General features: G+C 30.6%; 1 protein-coding gene across 1 annotated transcript; it reads left to right on the top strand.

Annotated features, from left to right (window-relative positions):
* Nucleotides 1-201: 201 nt before the first annotated feature.
* LOC142240896 (acyl-coenzyme A oxidase 1-like) lies at nucleotides 202-12,867 on the top strand. Its single transcript, XM_075312648.1, has 7 exons — nucleotides 202-334; nucleotides 7,605-7,767; nucleotides 7,833-8,125; nucleotides 8,206-8,611; nucleotides 8,663-9,169; nucleotides 9,244-9,349; nucleotides 12,417-12,867. The coding sequence occupies exons 1-7, from the start codon at nucleotides 202-204 to the stop codon at nucleotides 12,831-12,833; spliced, it is 2,025 nt and encodes a 674-aa protein (XP_075168763.1). The 3' UTR covers nucleotides 12,834-12,867.
* Nucleotides 12,868-20,742: the final 7,875 nt, after the last annotated feature.

Genomic DNA, 20,742 nt, shown 5'->3' with positions numbered 1-20,742 from the left:
TTATAAATAAATTATAAAAATTTGTGGAAAATTGTTTTTTTTAATATTAAAAAAAATTATATAAAGTCTAATATATAAAAAAAACTTGATTAAAAAGTTACACACACACAAATAATTATAAACTTTAAAAACAAAATTTTAATTTTTATATAAAAACTAAAAAAAAAAAAAACAAAAGAAAAATTCAATATGAATAGAAATATGAATTCGATTGTGCCAAATACCCCGAATCCCGACATTGTCAAAGAACGTCAAAATGCCTCGTGTAATAGTGAAGAAATTGCTGAATGGTATAATGGAGGAGCTGATAAATTGAAAGCGAAACGTGAAATCGGTAATTGTTTAATGTTCATTCAAACATTAGAATATATGGACTACAGGGTATCTAACACGAAGTGATTCTACATCAAATGCCTATTGGTTTTTGTGCGAAAAAAAATTATTTATTCATTCGGGGAAAATATGTCTGAAAATAATCTATCTTTTGCTTTGATTATTGATCTAATATGGCCAATTTATTGATCTAATGTAGGTCCTTGGACGAAATGAAATGTGCAATATTATTTTTTTAGCCATTCTTGGAATACTTGTATTTTTTGTGAAGGTTCAGAGTTTTGTTGGTACACTGAAAAAATTGCAACGTAGTCCTAGGGGAAATTGATTTTAAAATTTTCGTATTGCTAGAATAGTCCTACTAAAGTGATCCTGCTTTTATATTTCGCGATTAGAGAATAAAAATAAATATCAATTATCGAAAATAGCATTTAATTAAGTTCTATACACTTTTGAAATAAAATGACAACATTTTTTATAGAAATACAATTTTGACAAAATTTTCTATAGAAATAAATTTTTTACAAAATTTTCTATAGATATAAAATTTTGACAAAAAAAAAAAACAAAACTAGAAATAAAATTTTGACAAAATTTTCTATAGAAATAATATGTTGATAAAATTTCTATAGACAAAAAAATTGATAAAATTGTGTATAGAACTAAAATTTTGACAAAGCAAAAAATTCTTTTGAACTAAATCTTTGACACAATTTTCTATAGAAATAAAATTTGTGGCAAACTTGTCTTTTGAAATAAAAATTTTACAAAATTTTCTTTAGATACAAAATTTTGACAAAATTGTCTGTAGAAATTAAATTTTGATAAAATTTAGTGTAAAAAAAAAAATTTAAAAAAATTTTCTATAGAAGTAAAATTTTCTATAGAAATAAAATTTTGACAAAATTTTCTATAGAAATAAAATTTTGACAAAATTTTCTTTAGCAATAAATTTTTGACAAAATTATCGATAGAATTAAAATTTTGACAAAATTTTCTATAGAAATAATATGTTGATAAAATTTCTATAGACAAAAAAATTGACAAAATATAAATTTCTATAGACAAAAAAATTGACAAAATTGTGTATAGAACTAAAATTTTGACAAAGCAAAAAATTCTTTAGAACTAAATCTTTGACACAATTTTCTATAGAAATAAAATTTGTGGCAAACTTGTCTTTTGAAATAAAAATTTGACAAAATTTTCTTTAGATACAAAATTTTGACAAAATTGTCTGTAGAAATTAAATTTTGATAAAATTTAGTGTAAACAAAATTTTAAAAAAATTTTCTATAGAAATAAAATTTTGACAAAATTTTCTATAGAAATAAAATTTTGACAAAATTTTCTTTAGAAATAAATTTTTGACAAAATTATCGATAGAATTAAAATTATGACAAAATTTTCTATAGAAATAATATGTTGACAAAATTTCTATAGAACTAAAATTACAAAAAAAAAAACAAAAAATTCTTTAGAAATAAAATTTTGACAAAATTTTCTGTAGAAATAAAATTTATGGCAAACTTGTCTTTAGAAATAAAATTTTGACAATATTTTTTCTAGATACAAAATTTTGACAAAATTGTCTGTAGAAATTAAGTTTTGATAAAATTTTCTGTAAAAATAAAATTTTGAAAAAAAATGTTCAATAGAAATAAAATTTTGATAAAACTTTCTATAGAAATAAAATGTTGACAAAATTTGCTATAGAAATAACATTTTCATTCGTTTTGTTTTGTTATTGTTGGTTTTGTTCTTTAAGCATTGTTGTTGTTTTTTGATTTCAGCTTAAAACCATGCATTGACTAAACTACAAGTGTAGCTTAAACCAACAGAGGAAAAGAATTTTTGTCAAATTTATTTGGACAAAGCCCTATAGACTGCAAGATGATTGGATGGACGCACGTTTCGGAATTACCACATTCCTCATCAGCATCCTCTACTTGCAGCAAAACTATCAACCAATTATCAGAATAAATTCAGGCAGTCCATTAAACCCAACAATGAACCACACTTGAACCTTCCGAAAAAAGGTGTTGCATGATAGCCGGCTTATGCCGAAATAAATTCGTTTTTCCTATGCCACTGTCACTGTCGATTTGAGTGCAGTTGGCTGGGTTTATTTTGAGCGTGCTTCCTCTTTTTATACCCTTCACCACTACTGTGGTACAGGGTATAATAAGTTTGTGCATTTGTATGTAACGCCAAGAAGGAGTAATCATAGACCAACCTTTTAGTATACGGATCGGCTTAGAATTAAATTCTGAGTCGATTTAGCGATGTCCGTCTGTCTGTCTGTCTGTCCGTCTGTCTGTCTGTTGATGTATTTTTGTGTGCAAAGTACAGCTCGCAGTTTTAGTCCGATTATCCTAAAATTTGGTATAGGGTCCTGTTTCGGCTCAAAGACGATCCCTATTGATTTTGGAAAAAATCGGTTCAGATTTAGATATAGCTGCCATATATATTTTTCACCGATCTGGTCATAATTGGCATGTATATCAACCGATCTTCCTCAAATTCCGTACATCCGAATATTTTATGGGTCTCGAAAAACTTGCACAATATCAGCCAAATCGGTTCAGATTTAGATATAGCTCCCATATATAGCTTTCGCCCGATTTACACTCATTTGCCCACAGAGGCCAATTTTTTGCTCCGATTTAGTTGAAATTTTGCATAGGGAGTACAATTAGCATTGTAACTATGCATGCCAAATTTGGTTGAAATCGGTTCAGATTTGGATATATCTCCCATATATAGCTTTCGCCCGATTTACACTCATATGACCACAGAGGCCAATTTTTAACTCCAATTTAGTTGAAATTTTGCACAGGGAGTATAATTAGCAATGTAACTATGCGTGCCAAATTTGGTTGAAATCGGTTCAGATTTGGATATATCTCCTATATTAGCTTTCCCCCGATTTACACTCATATGACCACAGAGGCCAATTTTTAATTCCGATTTAGTTGAAATTTTGCACAGAGAGTAGAATTAGCATTGTTGCTATGCGTGCCAAATTTGGTTGAAATCGGTTCAGATTTAGATATAGTTCCCATTTATGTTTTTCTGATTTCGACAAAAATGGTCAAAATACCAACATTTTCCTTGTAAAGTCGCCACTGCTTAGTCCAAAAGTTGTAAAAATGACTCTAATTTTCCTAAACTTCTACTACATATATATCGAGCGATAAATCATAAATAAACTTTTGCGAAGTTTCCTTAAAATTGCTTCAGATTTAAATGTTTCCCATATTTTTTTACTAAAATTGTGTTCCACCCTAGTGCATTAGCCAACTTAAATTTTGAGTCTATAGATTTGTAGAAGTCTATCAAATTCTGTCCAGATCGAGTGATATTTAAATGTATGTATTTGGGACAAACCTTTATATATAGCACCCAACACATTTGACGGATGTGATATGGTGTCGAAAATTTAGATCTACAAAGTGGTGCAGGGTATAATATAGTCGGCCCCGCCCGACTTTAGAGTTTCCTTACTGGTTTTTTACTAAAATTGTGTTCCACCCTAGTGCATTAGCCAACTTAAATTTTGAGTCTATAGATTTGTAGAAGTCTATCAAATTCTGTCCAGATCGAGTGATATTTAAATGTATGTATTTGGGACAAACCTTTATATATAGCACCCAACACATTTGACGGATGTGATATGGTGTCGAAAATTTAGATCTACAAAGTGGTGCAGGGTATAATATAGTCGGCCCCGCCCGACTTTAGAGTTTCCTTACTGGTTTTCATTCGTTTTGTTTTGTTATTGTTGCACTCAAATCGATGATGTGACAGTAGCTTAGGAAAAGAGATATGTTTGTACGAATTTATTTCGGCATAAGCCGGCTATCAATGTAAAGCCTTTTTTCGGAAGGTTCACGTGTGGTTCATTGTTGGGTTTAATGAACTGCCTGAATTTATTCTGATAATTGGTTGATAATTTTGCTGCAAGTAGAGGATGCTGATAAGGAATGTGGTAATTCCGAAACGTGCGTCCATCCAACCATCTTGCAGTCTATAGGGCTTTGCCCAAATACATTTGACAAACATTCTTTTCCTCTGTTGGTTAGGCTACACTCGTAGTTTAGTCAATGCATGGTTTTAAGCTGAAATCAAATAACAACAGAAATAAAATTTTGACAAAATTTTCTTTAGAAATAAAATTTTGACAAAATATTCTAAGAAATAAAATTTTGTAAAAACTATCGATAGAATTAAAATTATGACAAAATTTTCTACAGAAATAATATGTTGGCAAAATTTCTATAGAAAAAAAAATTGACAAAATTTTCTATAGAACTAAAATTTTGAAAACAAAAACCAAAAATTCTTTAGAAATAAAATTTTGACAAATTATTCTATAGAAATTAAAATTTGACAAATTATTCTATGGAAATAAAATGTAGACACAACTTTCTATAGAAGAAAAATTTTGACACAATTTTCTATAGAAGAACAATGTTGACAAAATTTTTTTATAGAAATAAAATGTTCACAACATTTAGAAATAAAATTTTGACAAAATTTTCTATAGAAATTAAATTGAGAAAAAAAATTCTTTAGAAATAAAATTTTGACAAAATATTCTATAGAAAGAAAATTTTGACAAAATTTTTCTATAGAAATAAAATTTTGATAAAATTTTCTATAGAAATAAAATTTTGACAAAATTTTCTATAGAAATAAAATTTTGACAAAATTTTCTTTAGAAATAAATTTTTGACAAAATTTTCTATAGAATTAAAATTATGACAAAATTTTCTATAGAAATAATATGTTGACAAAATTTCTATAGAAAAAAAAATTGACAAAATTTTCTATAGAACTAAAATTTTGAAAAAAAACAAAAAAATTCTTAGAACAAAATTTTCTTCAGATACAAATTTTGACAAAATTGTCTGTAGAAATTAAATTTTGATAAAATTTACTGTAAAAATAAAATTTTGAAAAATTTTTCTATAGAAATAAAATTTTGATATAATTTTCTATAGAAATAAATTTTGATAAAATTTTCTATAGAAATAAAATTTTGGCAAAATTTTCTATAGAAATAAAATGTTGGCAAAATTTTCTATAAAAATAAAATGTTTGCAAAATTTTCTATAGAAACATAATTTTGGCAAAATTTTCTATAGAAATACAATTTTGACAAAATTTTCTATAGAAATAAAATTTTGCCAACATTTTTTATAAAAATAAAATTTTGCCAAATTTTCTATAGAAATAAAATTTAGCCAACATTTTCTTTAGAAATAAAACTTTGACAAAATATTCTATAGAAATAAAATTTTGACAAAATTTTCTATAGAAATAACATTTTGACAAAATTTTCTATAGAAATAAAATTTTTACAAAATTTTCTATAGAAATAAAATTTTGACAAAATTTTCTATAGAAATAACATTTTGACAAAATTTTCTATAGAAATAAAATTTTGACAAAATTTTCTATAGAAATAAAATTTTGGCAAAATTTTCTATAGAAATAAAATTTTGACAAAATCTTCTATAGAAATAAAATTTTGACAAAATGTTCTATAGAAATAAAATTTGACAAAATCTTCTATAGAAATAAAATTTTGACAAAATTTTCTATAGAAATAACATTTTGACAAAATTTTCTATAGAAATAAAATTTTGACAAAATTTTCTTTAGAAATAAGATTTTGACAAAATTATCGATAGAATTAAAATTATGACAAAATTTTCTATAGAAATAATGTTGACAAAATTTGTATAGAAAAAAAATTGACAAAATTTTCTATAGAACTAAAATTTTGCAAAAAAATAAAAAATTCTTTAGAACTAAATTTTGACAATATTTTTCTATAGAAATAAAATTTTGACAAATTATTCTATAGAAATAAAATGTAGACACAATTTTCTATAGAAGAAAAATGTTGACAAAATTTTGTATTGAAATAAAATGTTCAGAACATTTTCTATAGAAATAAAATTTTGACAAAATTTTCTTTAGAAATAAGTTTTTGACAAAATTATCGATAGAATTAAAATTATGACAAAATTTTCTATAGAAATAATGTTGACAAAATTTGTATAGAAAACAAATTGACAAAATTTTCTATAGAATTAAAATTTTGAAAAAAAAAAAACAAAAAATTCTTTAAAACTAAATTTTGACAAAATTTTTCTATAGAAATAAGAAGAAAAATGTTGACAAAATTTTGTATTGAAATAAAATGTTCAGAACATTTTCCAAAACATTTGTATACCATTTTCATAGGTATAAAATTTGACAAAATTTTATATAGGTATAAATTTGATAAAATTTCATATAGAAATAAAATTTTGAAAACATTTTCTATAGAAATAAAATTTTGAAAAAATTTTCTATAGAAATAAAACTTTGTCAAAATTTTCTATAGAAATGAAATGTTGACAAAATTTTCTCTAGGTATAAAATTTTGACAAAATTTTAATTTAGACAAAAAAAAAATAAAATTTTGAAAACATTTGCTATAGAAATAAAATTTTGACAAAATTTTCTATAGAAAATTAAGAAAAATATTTCTTTAGAATTAAAATTATGAAAAAAATATTTTATAGAAATAAAATTTTGATAAAATTTTCTATAGAAATGAAATGTTGACAAAATCTTCTATAGGTATAAAATTTTAACAAAATTTTCTATAGAAATAAAATTTTAACAAAATTTTCTATAGAAATAAAATTTTGAAAAAATTTTCTAAATAAATAAAATTTTGATAAAATTTTCTATAGAAATACAATTTTGATAAAATTTTGTATAAACATAAATTTGAACAAAATCTTGTCCGATTCTATTTTTTGCTCAATGACAAAGGAATTCCTTTTATAGCTGAGTCTAAACAAGGTATCGTGTTACTGTGAAATCACTTAGAGAAGCTTTGCAACATTGAAAAATGTCACCAGCATTACTGAGAGGCGATAATCCAACGGTGTATATCTTTTTGGTTCATGGTCGAAACTGCGATTGAACCCATGACTTTCAGTATGCCGCCTAGCTGTTAACCATTGCACATCCGTGGCTACCGGATTCAGTGTAATTCTCGCGAAATGAAATGTAGATGATCACTAACATAACTCGATGCAATTTTTATGTGAAAGTTAAGGAATCTTCTTTTTATAGCTTGTCACCAAGGAAAATTAGATCTTTCTCTCATTTCAGAGAATGTACACGGATTGAATTTCGAAATAATTAAATTTGAGTGCTAAACTGAAACTATTAAACTTCTAAACCTTCATTTAATATTGCAGAAGAAGTATTATTTGGTGACTATGAAAGAGATTATGGTCTGAAACATGAATATATGGATCATGAAGGTGTATACAATCGTTCTGTGGAACAGGCAGCCAGAGCGGCAAAGAAATTGCGTAGATTACAACAGGAGAGAAATCCAGGTGGAAAAGAAATATGGCCGTAAGTTTGAAAACAGCAAAGAACCTAATTCGCTTAATTTTGTAATAATACCAAAATTCCTGCAGAAGAGGTCTTTACGATCCTAGTAGTCACGGTATATTCCCAGCCAATAGTCCTCTCACACTACATTTAACCATGTTTGCTGATGTAATTAGAGGTCAAGGTACCCCAGAACAAGCAGAAAAATGGGCCACTGCTGCTGAAAACTGCTCCATTATTGGGACCTATGCTCAAACAGAATTGGGTCATGGAACCTATGTAAGAGGAATCCAAACAAGAGCTGATTACGATCGTAAAACTCAAGAATTTATTTTGAACACACCATGTTTGCAGGCCTACAAATGGTGGCCTGGAGGATGTAAGTTAAGTTTGAATACTCGAAAATTCATTTTCAATTAACGGAAGGTCGCTTTTTTTTTTCATTGTTATCGCTTATAGTGGGTCATACGGCTAACTATGCCATGGTAGTAGCTCAGCTTTATATTGATGATGAACACAAAGGGATACAAATGTTTCTGGTGCCAGTCCGTGATGAGGAAACCCATATGCCTTTGCCTGGTATTGATATTGGTGAGATTGGTAAAAAACTAGGTATGGCTGCCGTAAATCAAGGTTTCTTGGGAATGAAAAATGTTCGTATACCTCGTGAGAATATGCTCATGAGAAATGCCAAAGTTATGCCAGATGGTAGCTTCATTAAGAGTCCTGCTTCCAAATTATCCTATATGACAATGGTCTATACGCGCTGCTTGATTGTTAATTTAGATTCTATCTATCTATTGGAGGCAGCCACAATAGCCACACGATATGCGGTTATAAGAAGACAAAGTCCCATTAATGAAGAGTGAGTATTTTATGGAATATTATCGATAAACTATATCCGTGACCTTCATAGTGCTGCGGAACCCCAAATTTTGGATCATGTCACTCAACAATTGAAAATCTTTCCTGAGATTGCCACAGGTCTTGCCTATCAACTTTGTGCCGATGCCATGTGGGAAATATATCATCAGACTATTGAGGAAATCAATCAAGGGAAATATACTAGATTGCCAGAAGTTCATGCTTTATCGTGTGCCCTTAAAGTTCTCTGCTCCACGGATGGCAGTGCAGGCATAGAACGTTTACGCCTTTCCTGTGGAGGTCATGGTTATATGACCGCTGCGAATATTGGTAATATTTATGGTAATGCTGTGGCCGCCTGTACCTATGAGGGAGAGAATACCGTACTCTTTTTACAAATTGGACGTTTTCTTATGAAATCTTGGTCCTTTCTTGTTGAGGGTAAACAAATGTTACCCAGTGTTCAGTATTTGAGACAGGGTCAAGAGCCAAATAGCTTTCCAAAATGGGATAATTCTTGGGAATGTATAATCAATGCTTTTAAATATGCAGCAGCAAAGTAAGTAAATGAGGTGAAACAGATTCATAGAGAGAGAGAGAAAGAGTTTTAATGCAAACATTTTCTTATTACAGTAAAACCCGTATAGCTTTCGAAAGCTTCTCGGAACGTATGATGGCAGGACAAAGTCAAGGAGAGGCATTTAACAATACCGGTATAGAAATTACACAGGCTGCTGAGGTGAGTTTTTAAAATATATGAGATGTAGATCTAATGAACTCTGAGGTACGCTGTATACTCCAAGAACCTAATGAGGGAGCTATAGATCCGAACAAAACAGTTGGGACAGTTTAGATCCCAAAAGCAGTGTGGGAAATGTAGATCTGAAGAACTCAGTGGAAAGAACTGTAGGTCAGAAGAATTCAGTAGGGGAACTATAGGTCGGAAAAACTCGGTGGGGGAGCTATAGATCCAAATAACTCAGTGTGTGAAACGTGTAGATCTGGAGAACTTCGTGTGGAAACTGAAAATCGAAGAAATAAATGGAGGGGAACGTAGATCTGAAGAACTCAGTTGGGAGCTGTCTATTCCAATAACTCAATGTGGGAACTGTAGATCCGAAGAACTCAGTGTGGGAAATGTAGATCTGAAGAACTCAGTGGAAGGAATTGTAGGTCAGAAGAACTCAGTGGAAGGAACTGTTGGTCAGAAAAACTCAGTGGGGGAGCTATAGATCCGAAGAACTCAGTGGGGGACTGTATACAGCTCAGTAGGGAGCGCTTTATTCCAAAAACTCAATGAGGCAACAGTAGATTCGAAGAAGACAAAGAGGGATCCTAAGTACTATGTAGAAGAACTGTAAATGCGACGAACTCTATGAAGGAGCTGTAGATCCGAATCAGTGTGTCAACTGTAGATCGGAAGAATTCAGTGTGGGAATTGTAGATTCGAAGAACTCAGTTGAATGGACGGTAAATCAGAAGAACTCAGTGTGTTAACTGTAGATCTAAAGAACCCAGTGGAGGAGTTATACATCTGAATTACTCAGTGTGGAAAATGTAGATTCAAAGAACTCAGCAGAGGAGATTATGGATCAGATGATCTAGAGATCAGTGCGGGAACTCTAGACTCGCAGAACTCAATCTGCGAACTGTATACTGGGACTGTAGATCAGAATAATTCATTGTGGAAATGTTGGTTCCTAGAATGCAATGGGGGAACTGTATGTCCGAAGATCTCAGGGAGGTGTGAACTGTAGGAGAGAACAAATCAGTGTGGAAACTTTAGATCTGAAGAGAAGAGTGAGATTTGTGCATCCAAAGAACGCTGTGGAGGATCTATAGGTCCGAGTAACTCAGTGTGGGAAATGTATAACAAAAAAAAAAAACTCAGTATGGGAAGTTTAGATAAAGTCCGAATAACTCTGTGAGGGAAGAACTCAGCGGAGGGGACTGTAAGTCCGAATAAATCTGTGAGGGAATTGTAGATCTCAGGGGGTGCTAACTGTCGAACCGACTAACTCCATGTGGGAACTGTAGTTCCGAAGAACTCTGCGCTATTGATCCGAATAACTCATTGTGAGAACAGTAAAACCGAATAACTAAAACTCAGTGCAGGAGCTAGAGACTCACAGCACGAGCTAGAGATCCAAATAACTCAGTGTGGGATCTGCGGAACCGCAAAACTCTGTGAAGGTTCCGTATGTTCGAAAATGTAAATATGTGATCTGTAGAACATTATAACTCAGTGTGGCAACTGTAGATTCTAAGAACTTAATGGGGGAACTGCAGATCCGCAGAACTCTGTTCGGGAACTATAGAACTGATGAACTCAATGTAGGAACTGTATATCCGAAGGGGCGCTTTATATTCCAAGAACTCAGTGGGGGAATTGTAGATTCGAAGAAAACAATGGGGGAGCAGATCAGAAGGACTCTGAAGAGGAACTTTACATCCGAAGAACTGTGGGGGCAAACTGTAGATTTTAATGAGGCAATGAGGACCCCGTGGACAGAAACTTCTGAGAATCAGACGTCTGGATATACGGGTATGGGTAAGATTGTTCACAGTGAGAGAGATGATAGTCACTCAAGACAACCGAATACCATAGGAGAGCCGACAGAGAGACAATACTTAAATTCAGTCCTTTAGAGGTGAGAAGGCGCTGACGGGAGAGGGGACAAATATGATGTTAGTTATTCAAGAGTTTTTACAAGGCCCGGAACCAGAAGAGACTTGAGTAGCCATTGTGACTTTATGAGCGCTGTAGGCTAGAATTCTAGAATATATTACAAATGCAATCAATTGTTATACAGATGGATGGGAGCCACCGTGGTGCAATGGTTTGCATGCCCGCCTTGCATACACAAGGTCGTGGGTTCGATTCCTGCTTCGACCGAACACCAAAAAGTTTTTCAGCGGTGGTTTCACTGCAATGTGGAACGCCGTTCGGACTCGGCTATAAAAAGAGGTCCCTTGTCATTGAGCTTAACAAGGAATCGGGCAGCACTCAGTGATAAGAGAGAAGTTCACCAATGTGGTATCACAATGGACTGAATAGTCGAAGTGAGCCTGATCCATCGGGCTGCCACCTAACCTAACCTATACAGATGGATCAAGGATGGGGATGAACCGTGTTTCGGAATATATCTGATGCATTCCTGCAGGCGGATACGATGTAAAATGGCTATAAGATATTACATTGAACACGGTATGATTTGTGGTGACATGGTTAGCATGACCGTCTTACAGGCAGAGGGGTTTTCCGAAACAAAAAACAATTTTTAATCTCCCTTCAGTAGAGCTGGCAAAATTTCTGAAGATTTTAAAGCTTAGCTAAGTGTTGTCGAGCATTTCATGCGTTGTCGTGTTGTCGTGCATTTCTGCTTAAGAAATCAGGTTCCTTATACTTTATTTTAACGAAGAATTGGACAGCACTCCTTGAGATAAGTTCGCAATCTGTAGTAAGTGTGTCTGAATAACCAGGACCCCACCATAACCTAAAATAACAAAAACTATACGCCGTGTGAGGAGTATGCGAAGCCGATGGTAAAAATCCACTCCTTGACTTAGAATTTCTTGTGCAGCCATCGTTTTCTTCAAATCTGGCCTCCAGCAACGAATGCCATATTCACAGGTCCGAGAATAATACATGATGGGGAGGTTATTTCACTCACTTCTGAAGATTAGGGATAACAAATCACATCGCCTTAATTCTAGAAGCACCTGCAAAGTTATTTAAATTTTATTCAAATGCCTCCTAAACTCATCTTACGCCTTATACACTATCTTCTTCTTTCTATTTCTAGTATCATGGACGTCAATTTGTGGCCGAAACATTTTGCAAGGCAATCTTAGGTCCCCGTTTAGCAAATTTGTCCAAACCTACCAAAGCTGTTATGAAAACTTTGGTTGAATTGTATTTGGTTCATATTACTCTGCGACATTTAAGTGATATCTTACGTTTCATTCCATTAACGGAATCTGATGTGAAATCGTTACAAAGGCGTCTAGAATTTGCCTTGCAAAAAATTCGTCCAGAAGCGGTTGCCATAACCGATGGTTTCGATTTTGCCGATCGTGTTCTGAATTCAGTATTAGGGTCCTATGATGGTAATGTTTATGAACGTATTTTTGAGTCGGCGAAAATGAGTCCCATGAACCAGAAACCAGTGCAGGATTCATTTGAAAAGTACTTGAAGCCATTTATGAAGAATAAATTGTAATTATTTGAATTATGTTATAGTTATTTTATAAATAAAGGGTGATACGGTCAAAATTTGATCAAGGGAAAACGCGTGTAAATCGGTGAAATCGTTTATTTAAAAAATCAAATTAAATTTCTTTTTCAATTTCAATTAGTATAAAATTCAGGAAAAATATTCAGTTAGGCTTTCGCTTTTCCAAATCCGAATTGCCGGGCCTCACGCTTGACACCTGCCATCAGATTTTGTACAGCCACCTTGTCCACCTTCTTCGCCGCAGAAAGCCAGTTTGCCTTGAACTGTTGCTCGTCCTTAGCAGTTTTATGGTCTTCTTTAGGTTCCGCTTGACAATAGCCCAGTATTTCTCAATTGGGCGGAGCTCTGGCGTGTTGGGAGGGTTCTTGTCCTTGGGAACCACCTGCACGTTGTTGCCGGCGTACCACTTCATGTCCTTTTTACCGTAATGGCAAGATGCCAAATCCGGCCAAAACAGTACGGAACAACCGTGTTTCTTCAGGAAAGGCAAACACTCTTTCACGTAAATTTCTTGGTTGACAGTCCCGGAAGCTATGAAAATGCTGCTTTTCAAGCCACAGGTACAGATGGCTTGCCAAACCAGATATTTCTTTGCGAACTTTGACAGTTTTATGTGCTTGAAAATATCTGCTACCTTTCCCATTCCTTTTGCCGTATAAAACTCCTATCCCGGAAGCTGCTTGTAGTCGGCTTTGACGTAGGTTTCGTCGTCCATTACCACGCAGTCAAACTTCGTCAGCATCGTCGTGTACAGCCTCCGGGATCGCGCTTTGGCCGTCGTATTTTGTTTATCATCGCGATTTGGAGTCACTACCTTCTTGTAAGTCGATAGTCCGGCTCGTTTTTTGGCTCGATGCACGGTTGTAGACGATGCACCCAGCTTATTTGCGGCATCTCGGAGAGAGAGGTTAGGGTTTCGCTTGAAACTACCGGCAATTCTCTTTGTCGTCTCAGCGGCTTCTGGTTTTCGATTTCCCCCCGATCAAGACTTCCTGGCTGTCGACAAACGTTCCCCAAACACTTTAATTACATTTGTAACGGTTGATTTGGCAACTTTTAGCGATTTTGCCCGCTTTGCGTGCGAGATTTTCGCGATGCGCGAGCAAAATTTTGATAAGCTGCTCTTCTTGCTTGGACGTCATTTTGCAAACTGAAGAGTGAATTCCAAAATCAAAATAGGAGCAACATTCTACACACACACACACACCTTCAAAATGAGGGGTGTTTAGGTTTTTTAAATGCAAAATTGAAAGAAATACGTCAAGTTTATATTGACCAAATTTTGACCGTATCACCCTTTACTATCTCACATTGTTGTTGTTATTTAATTAATTGTAAGTTTCTAGTCAATATTAAAAAACAAAACAGTCAAAAAGAGATTTTTATATATTTTGTAGCCTTCCTGGCTACCTTGAAAAGATAAACGTAAATTTATATTATGGCAGAATGAAGAAATTTTTCCCTGCTTTTCAAATTAAAATATTTGTAAAATAAGATTTTTTTAATTTTATAAGAAAAAATTTCTTATGTCCATGGGTATGCTTAAGAGAAATTCCATATTAGAAAAGAATCGCATATAACGAACAAATGAGCTGGTTTTTCGGACTTTCTTCTACTGTATAGAGATTGAGAGCACGAAAATTGTACTAACCATAGCCATTATTACAATACGTTGACAATTTAAATACTTTGTCATTTTGCACCTCCCTGATATAAAGGAAATTGGTAATTAAATTTTATTAATTAATATATAATTAATAAATATAATTCCAGGGTTACCCATGTACCCTAATTACACAGCAGCAGAAATAGTGGAATATCAGCGGCGTTTTAATGCTATTAAACACATACAGTAGGCATGCAAAACACACACATACTCGATTTCAGATTTACATGGTGTGACATTGAAGAGGAGGGCTTCATTTATGATTCCGAAAAATTACTCTGCAGTAAATCAATTTCTATAGAAATATAATTTTGGGCAAAATGTTTTATAGAAAGAACATTTTAATAAAATTTTATTTTTGTTAAAAAATTTATAGCAAAATTTTCTATAGAAATAAAAATTTTCTATAGAATAAGAAATAAATAAAATGAAATAAAAAAAAACAACAACAATAAAATTTTAACAAAATTTTCTATAGAAATAAAATTTTTTCATTCGTGTTTTGTTTTTTATTGTTGGTTTGTACTGTAATCATATTTGTTGTTTTGATCTCAGCTTTAAAACCATTGTGTTGACTAAACTACAAGAGTAGCTTAACCAACAGAGGAAAAGAATGTTTGTCAAATTAATTTGGGCAAAGCCCTATAGACTGCAAGATGTTTGGATGGACGCACGTTTCGGAATTACCACATTCCTTATCAGCATCCTCTACTTGCAGCAAAACTATCAACCAATTATCAGAATAAATTCAGGCAGTTCGCTAAACCCAAAGTGAACCACACTTGAACCTTCCGAAAAAAGGAAAAGAGAGATGTTTGTATGAATTTATTTCGGCATAAGCCGGCTATCATCCAACCATCTTGCAGTCTATAGGGCTTTACCCAAATAAATTTGACAAACACTCTTTTCCTCTGTTGGTTATGAATTTTGACAAAATTTTCTATAGAAATAAAATTTTGAAAAAAAAAAAATTATAGAAAGAAAATTTTGAAAAAAATTTTATTTTTGTTAAAAAATTTAAGGCAAAATTTTCTACAGAAAAAAAAATTAACACAATTGCCTCTAGAAATAAATTTTCTGTTGTTTCTGCTTAAAACCATGCATTCACTAAACTACAAGTGTAGTTTAACCAAAAGAGGAAAATTAGGCTTGCCAAATTTATTTGGGCAAAGTCCTATAGACTGCAAGATGGTTGAATGGACAGCTGTTTCGGAATTACCACATTCCTCATCAGCATCCTCTACTTGTAGCAAACCTATTAACCAATTATCAGAACAAATTCGGGTAATAAATAAAAGGTTTTTGATAGTCGGCTTTTCCTAAACAAAGATGCAAGCATTTCTCTTTTCCTTTGACAAAATTTTCTATAGAAATAAAATTTAGACAAAATTTTCTATAGAAATAAAATTTTGACAAAATTTTCTATAGAAATAAAATTTTGATAAAATTTCTATAAAAATAAAATTCTGGCAAAATGTTCTATAAAAATAAAATTCCGGCAAAATTTTTGACAAAATTTTATTTTTGTTAAAAAAATTTTGGCAAAATTTTCTATAAAAATAAAATTTTTGAAAAATTTTCTATAGAATAAAATTTTTGCAAAATTTTCTATAGAAATAAAATTTTTCAAAAATTTTCGATAGAAATAAAAGTTTGGTAAAATTTTTTTATAGAAAAAACTTTTGACAAAATTTTCTGTAGATATAAAATTTTGACAAAATTTTACTTTTTTTTAATTTATTTTCTGTAGAAATAAAATTTAGACAAAATTTTCTATAGAAATAAAATTTTAACAAAATTGTCGATAAAAATTAAATTTTGACAAAATTTTCTATAGAATTAAAATTTTAGCAAAATTTTCTATAGAAATAAAATTTTAGCAAAATTTTCGATAAAAATAAAATTTTGACAAAATTTTATGTTTGTTAAAAAATTTATTACAAAAATTTCTATAAAAATAACATTTTGGCAAAATTGTCTATAAAAAAAAAATTTTTACAAAATTTTATACAGACATAAAATTTTAACTGAATTCTCTACAAGAATAAAATTTTGCCAAAATTTTGTAAAATTTTATAATTATGGATTGAGAAAATTTTCTATAAATAAAATTAAACATTAAACTTTTCATTCGTAGAAAAATTTTTGTTAAAAAATTTTTTGCAAAATTTTCTATAAAAATAACATTTTGGCATAATTTTCTATAAAAATAAAATTTTGACAAAATTTTTTACAGACATAAAATTTTAACTGAATTTTCTACAAGAATAAAATTTTGGCAAAATTTTGTAAAATTTTATAAATATGGATTGAGAAAATTTTCTATAAATAAAATTAAACATTAAACTTTTCATTCGTAGAAAAATGTTTGTTAAAAAATTTATTGCAAAAGTTTCTATAAAAATAACATTTTGTCATAATTTTCTATAAAAATAAAATTTTGACAAAATTTTTTACAGACATAAAATTTTAACTGAATTTTTCTACAAGAATAAAATTTTGGCAAAATTTTGTAAAATGTTGACAAAATTTTCTATAGAAATAAAATTTTGCAAAAATGTCTATAGAAATAAAATTTTGACAACATTTTCTATAGTAAATAAAATTTTTGCAAAATATTTATTAGGAATAAACCTTTGAGAAATTTTTCTATAAATAAAATTAAACATTAAACTTTTCATTCGTAGAAAAATAATAATAAGCTGATATGTACCATCTTTTGTATGGCAATTAGAGGACCAAATCTCAACCGGATTGGGTAACACTGTTTCCTCCGATTGATTTATATGCAGGGTGGTTAGAGGGAATGTTCTAAATAATAACGAGTATAAAATTTCAACGAATTCGTATGAAATGTGCTCCTACAAATCAAATCTGAATATCGGTTTATTTTTGGGGCTATATATAATTATGGACCAATAAGGAACAATTTTTGAATGGTTGTTGAGGACATATTTCGACATCGGTCCGGAAGTCAAATCCTGGTTCGGTCTATATGGTGGCTATACATAAAAGTGGTCCGATAGGACCCATTTGCAATATCTCCTGACCTACATCAATAAATACTACTTGTACCATAGCTTGTATCGTTCCGAAGTCAGCGTGATTTCAACAGACGGATGGAGGGACAGACATCGTTAGATCGACTCAGAATTTCACCACGCCTTAAACTATACAGGATGGTAGATATATAATGCAACAAAGTAAATAACTAAATTTTTAAATTTTATTTTTCCAAACAAAAAATATCGGAAATACAATCAGAACTTCAATTTGTTGGAATTGGTTATGTTCGGTGCGAATTATGGCTCTCAAAAGGCCCATAAAGCCATTACACGCTGCAAGAAAGCGGTTGTGTGGTATTTTGGCCCATTCCTAGCGATGTGCTGTCTTGATATGATTGACAGTGCCAACCGTACTCTCCATAATGCCCCAGACACGAAATTCCAACGGATTGAGACCACGGTTGCCACTCGAGCCAAAAACAATCTACTAAAATTTGGAGAACATTTTACCAAAGAACTACCAAACAAAAAATCCTTTTTTGCAACATTTTATTTCTATAGAAAATTTTATTTCTATAAACAAATTTTTCAAAATTTTATGTTTATAGAAAATTTTGTCAAAAATTCATTTCTATAGGAAATTTTGTCAACATTTTATTTCTATAGAAAATTTTGTCAAAAATTTATTTCTATAGCAAAATTTTGTCAAAATTTTATTTCTATAGAAAATTTTGTTAAATGTTTATTTCTATAGAAAATTTTGTCAAAATTTTATTTCTGTAGAAAATTTTATCAACATTTTTTTTTGTCAAAATTGTATTCTATAGAGAATTTTGTCAAAATGTTATTTCTATAGAAAATTTTGCCAAAGTTTAATTTTAATAGAAAATTTTGTCAATATTTTATTTTTATAGAAAATTTGTGAAGAAGAATATTTTGCAAGATCAACCAAAACATCAAGAATTCTTCCTATCTACCAAACAGTACATGTTTCTCTGCCCAGGGCTTCTTTAGCTCATTTTCCGGATAGTACTCGACATAGATGTTTTTTTCCGATGAGAAGCCAACTTCGTTAACGGGCCATTTTCGTTCAAGCTTTGCAATTGGAATAAATATGTCAGCTGTCAGAAGAGCAGTTTAGAGATGATAGCAACCTCGAGTTGGTTGCAATACATATCAGCCACACTATTCACACGATTTTGATATGCCGTAATCGTTGCTGGTTGAGGCATGTACAACCACCTGCTTATAGGAGCGAAATACACATTTCAATGGGATCTTCGAGAGGGGCATTTTGCATTGCTATGTATATGAACATCTATCTCATATCCCGCTACTGGGTAACTCACTCATTCTCTCTTAGAATTATGAGAAAATTTTGTCAAATTTTTATTTCTATTAAAAATTTTTATTTCAAATTGTATTCCTATAGAAAATTTTGTCAAAATTTTATTCCATAGAAAATTTTGTATAATTGTTATTTCTATAGAAAATTTTGTCACAATTTTGTTCCTATAGAAAATTTTGTAAACATTTTATTTCTATAGAAAATTTTGTATAATTGTTATTTCTATAGAACATTTTGTCACAATTTTATTTCTATAGAAAATGTTGTCAAAATTGTATTTCTATAGAAAATGTTGTCAAATGTTTATTTCTATAGAACATATTCTCAAAATTTTATTTCTATAGAAAATTTTGTTAAAATTCTATTTCAATAGAAAATTTTGTCAATATTTTATTCCATAGAAAATTTTGTATAATTGTTATTTCTATAGAAAAATTTTTCAAAAATTTATTTCAATAGAAATTTTTGTCAATATTTTATTCCATACAAAATTTTGTATAATTGTTATTTCTATAGAAAATTTAGTCACAATTTTGTTCCTATAGAAAATTTTGTCAAAATTTTATTTCTATAGAAAATCTTGCAAAACTTTTATTTGTTTGGAAAATTTTGTTAAAATTTTTTCTATAGTGTGTCAAAATTTAATTTTTATAAAAAACTTATGAAGAGGAATATTTTGCTAAATCTACCAAAACGTCAAGAATTCTACCAATCAGTAAAAAAATCTACCATTTTTGGTAGAATTCTACCAACTGTGGCAACAGTGATTGAGAACCGGCGTTTTTGATGGCCATTGTGCGCAGAGATGCTAGTTTGGTCCGGACCAAAATTGGTCCAAAAAATTATTAAATTTTAAATTTGGTCCGATGGTCGGACTACATACAATTCAAAATTTTCTATAAAAATAAATTTTTGACAAAAATTGCTATAGAAATAAAATTTTGCCAAAATTTTGTACAGGAATGAACTTTAAAAAAATTGTGTATAGCTACAAAATTATGCAAAAATTTTCTATAGGAAGAAAAATTTGTTAAAAGTTTATATAGAAATAAAATAACTTTCTATAGATTTTTTTTGACGAATTTTCTATATAAAAAAATTTTGAAAAATGTCCTATAGAAATAAAATATTGACTAAAATTTTCTATAGAAAGAAAATTTTGGATACATTTTCTATAGAATTAAAATTTTGACGACAATTTTATAGAAATAAAATTTTGACGACATTTTTATAGAAATAAAATTGTGACAAAATTTTCTATAGAAATCAAATTTGTTATATAAAGAACAATTTTACAAAATTTTCTAAAGTAATAACATTTTGACAAAATTTTCTATTGAAGTAAAATTTTGACAAAATGTTCTATCGAAGTAAAAGTTTGGAACATTTTTAACTTTTAAATGATATTAATTTAATTTGGAAAAATGGTTCGCTGGTACGAATTTTGGTCAAATTTTGGAAAAATGTTGGTCCAAAATAAAAACTCATTGTGGCAACGCTGATTGTGGGTAGAACGAAAGCGAGGAATATCCATGGTTTGCGGTCGAAATGTTTGTATGACCAAGACTTCAATACTGTCTTTAGCACATTTTCCAGATAGAATTCGGCATTTATTTAGGCCCCACGGTCGATCATAGATGGTTTTCTCCGATGAGAAGCCAACTTCGGTTAGGCGCCACTTTGGAGGGATCTAGCTTGTAATCAATAAAATGAACTGTCCCTGGAATAGATCTGTCAGCTGTCACTTGCTTGCACATGCCTATCGGCCACACTATTCACACTATTTCGATATGCCGTAATCGTTGCTCGTTGAGGCATGTACAACCACCTTGGAGAGGGGCATTTTGCATTGCTATGTATATGAACATCTATCTC

Source organism: Haematobia irritans, chromosome 5 (assembly GCF_050003625.1).
Source record: "Haematobia irritans isolate KBUSLIRL chromosome 5, ASM5000362v1, whole genome shotgun sequence".
NCBI lineage: Eukaryota > Metazoa > Arthropoda > Insecta > Diptera > Muscidae > Haematobia > Haematobia irritans.
Note: the sequence above shows the minus strand (reverse complement) of the source record. Positions and strands in the feature narration are given on the sequence as shown.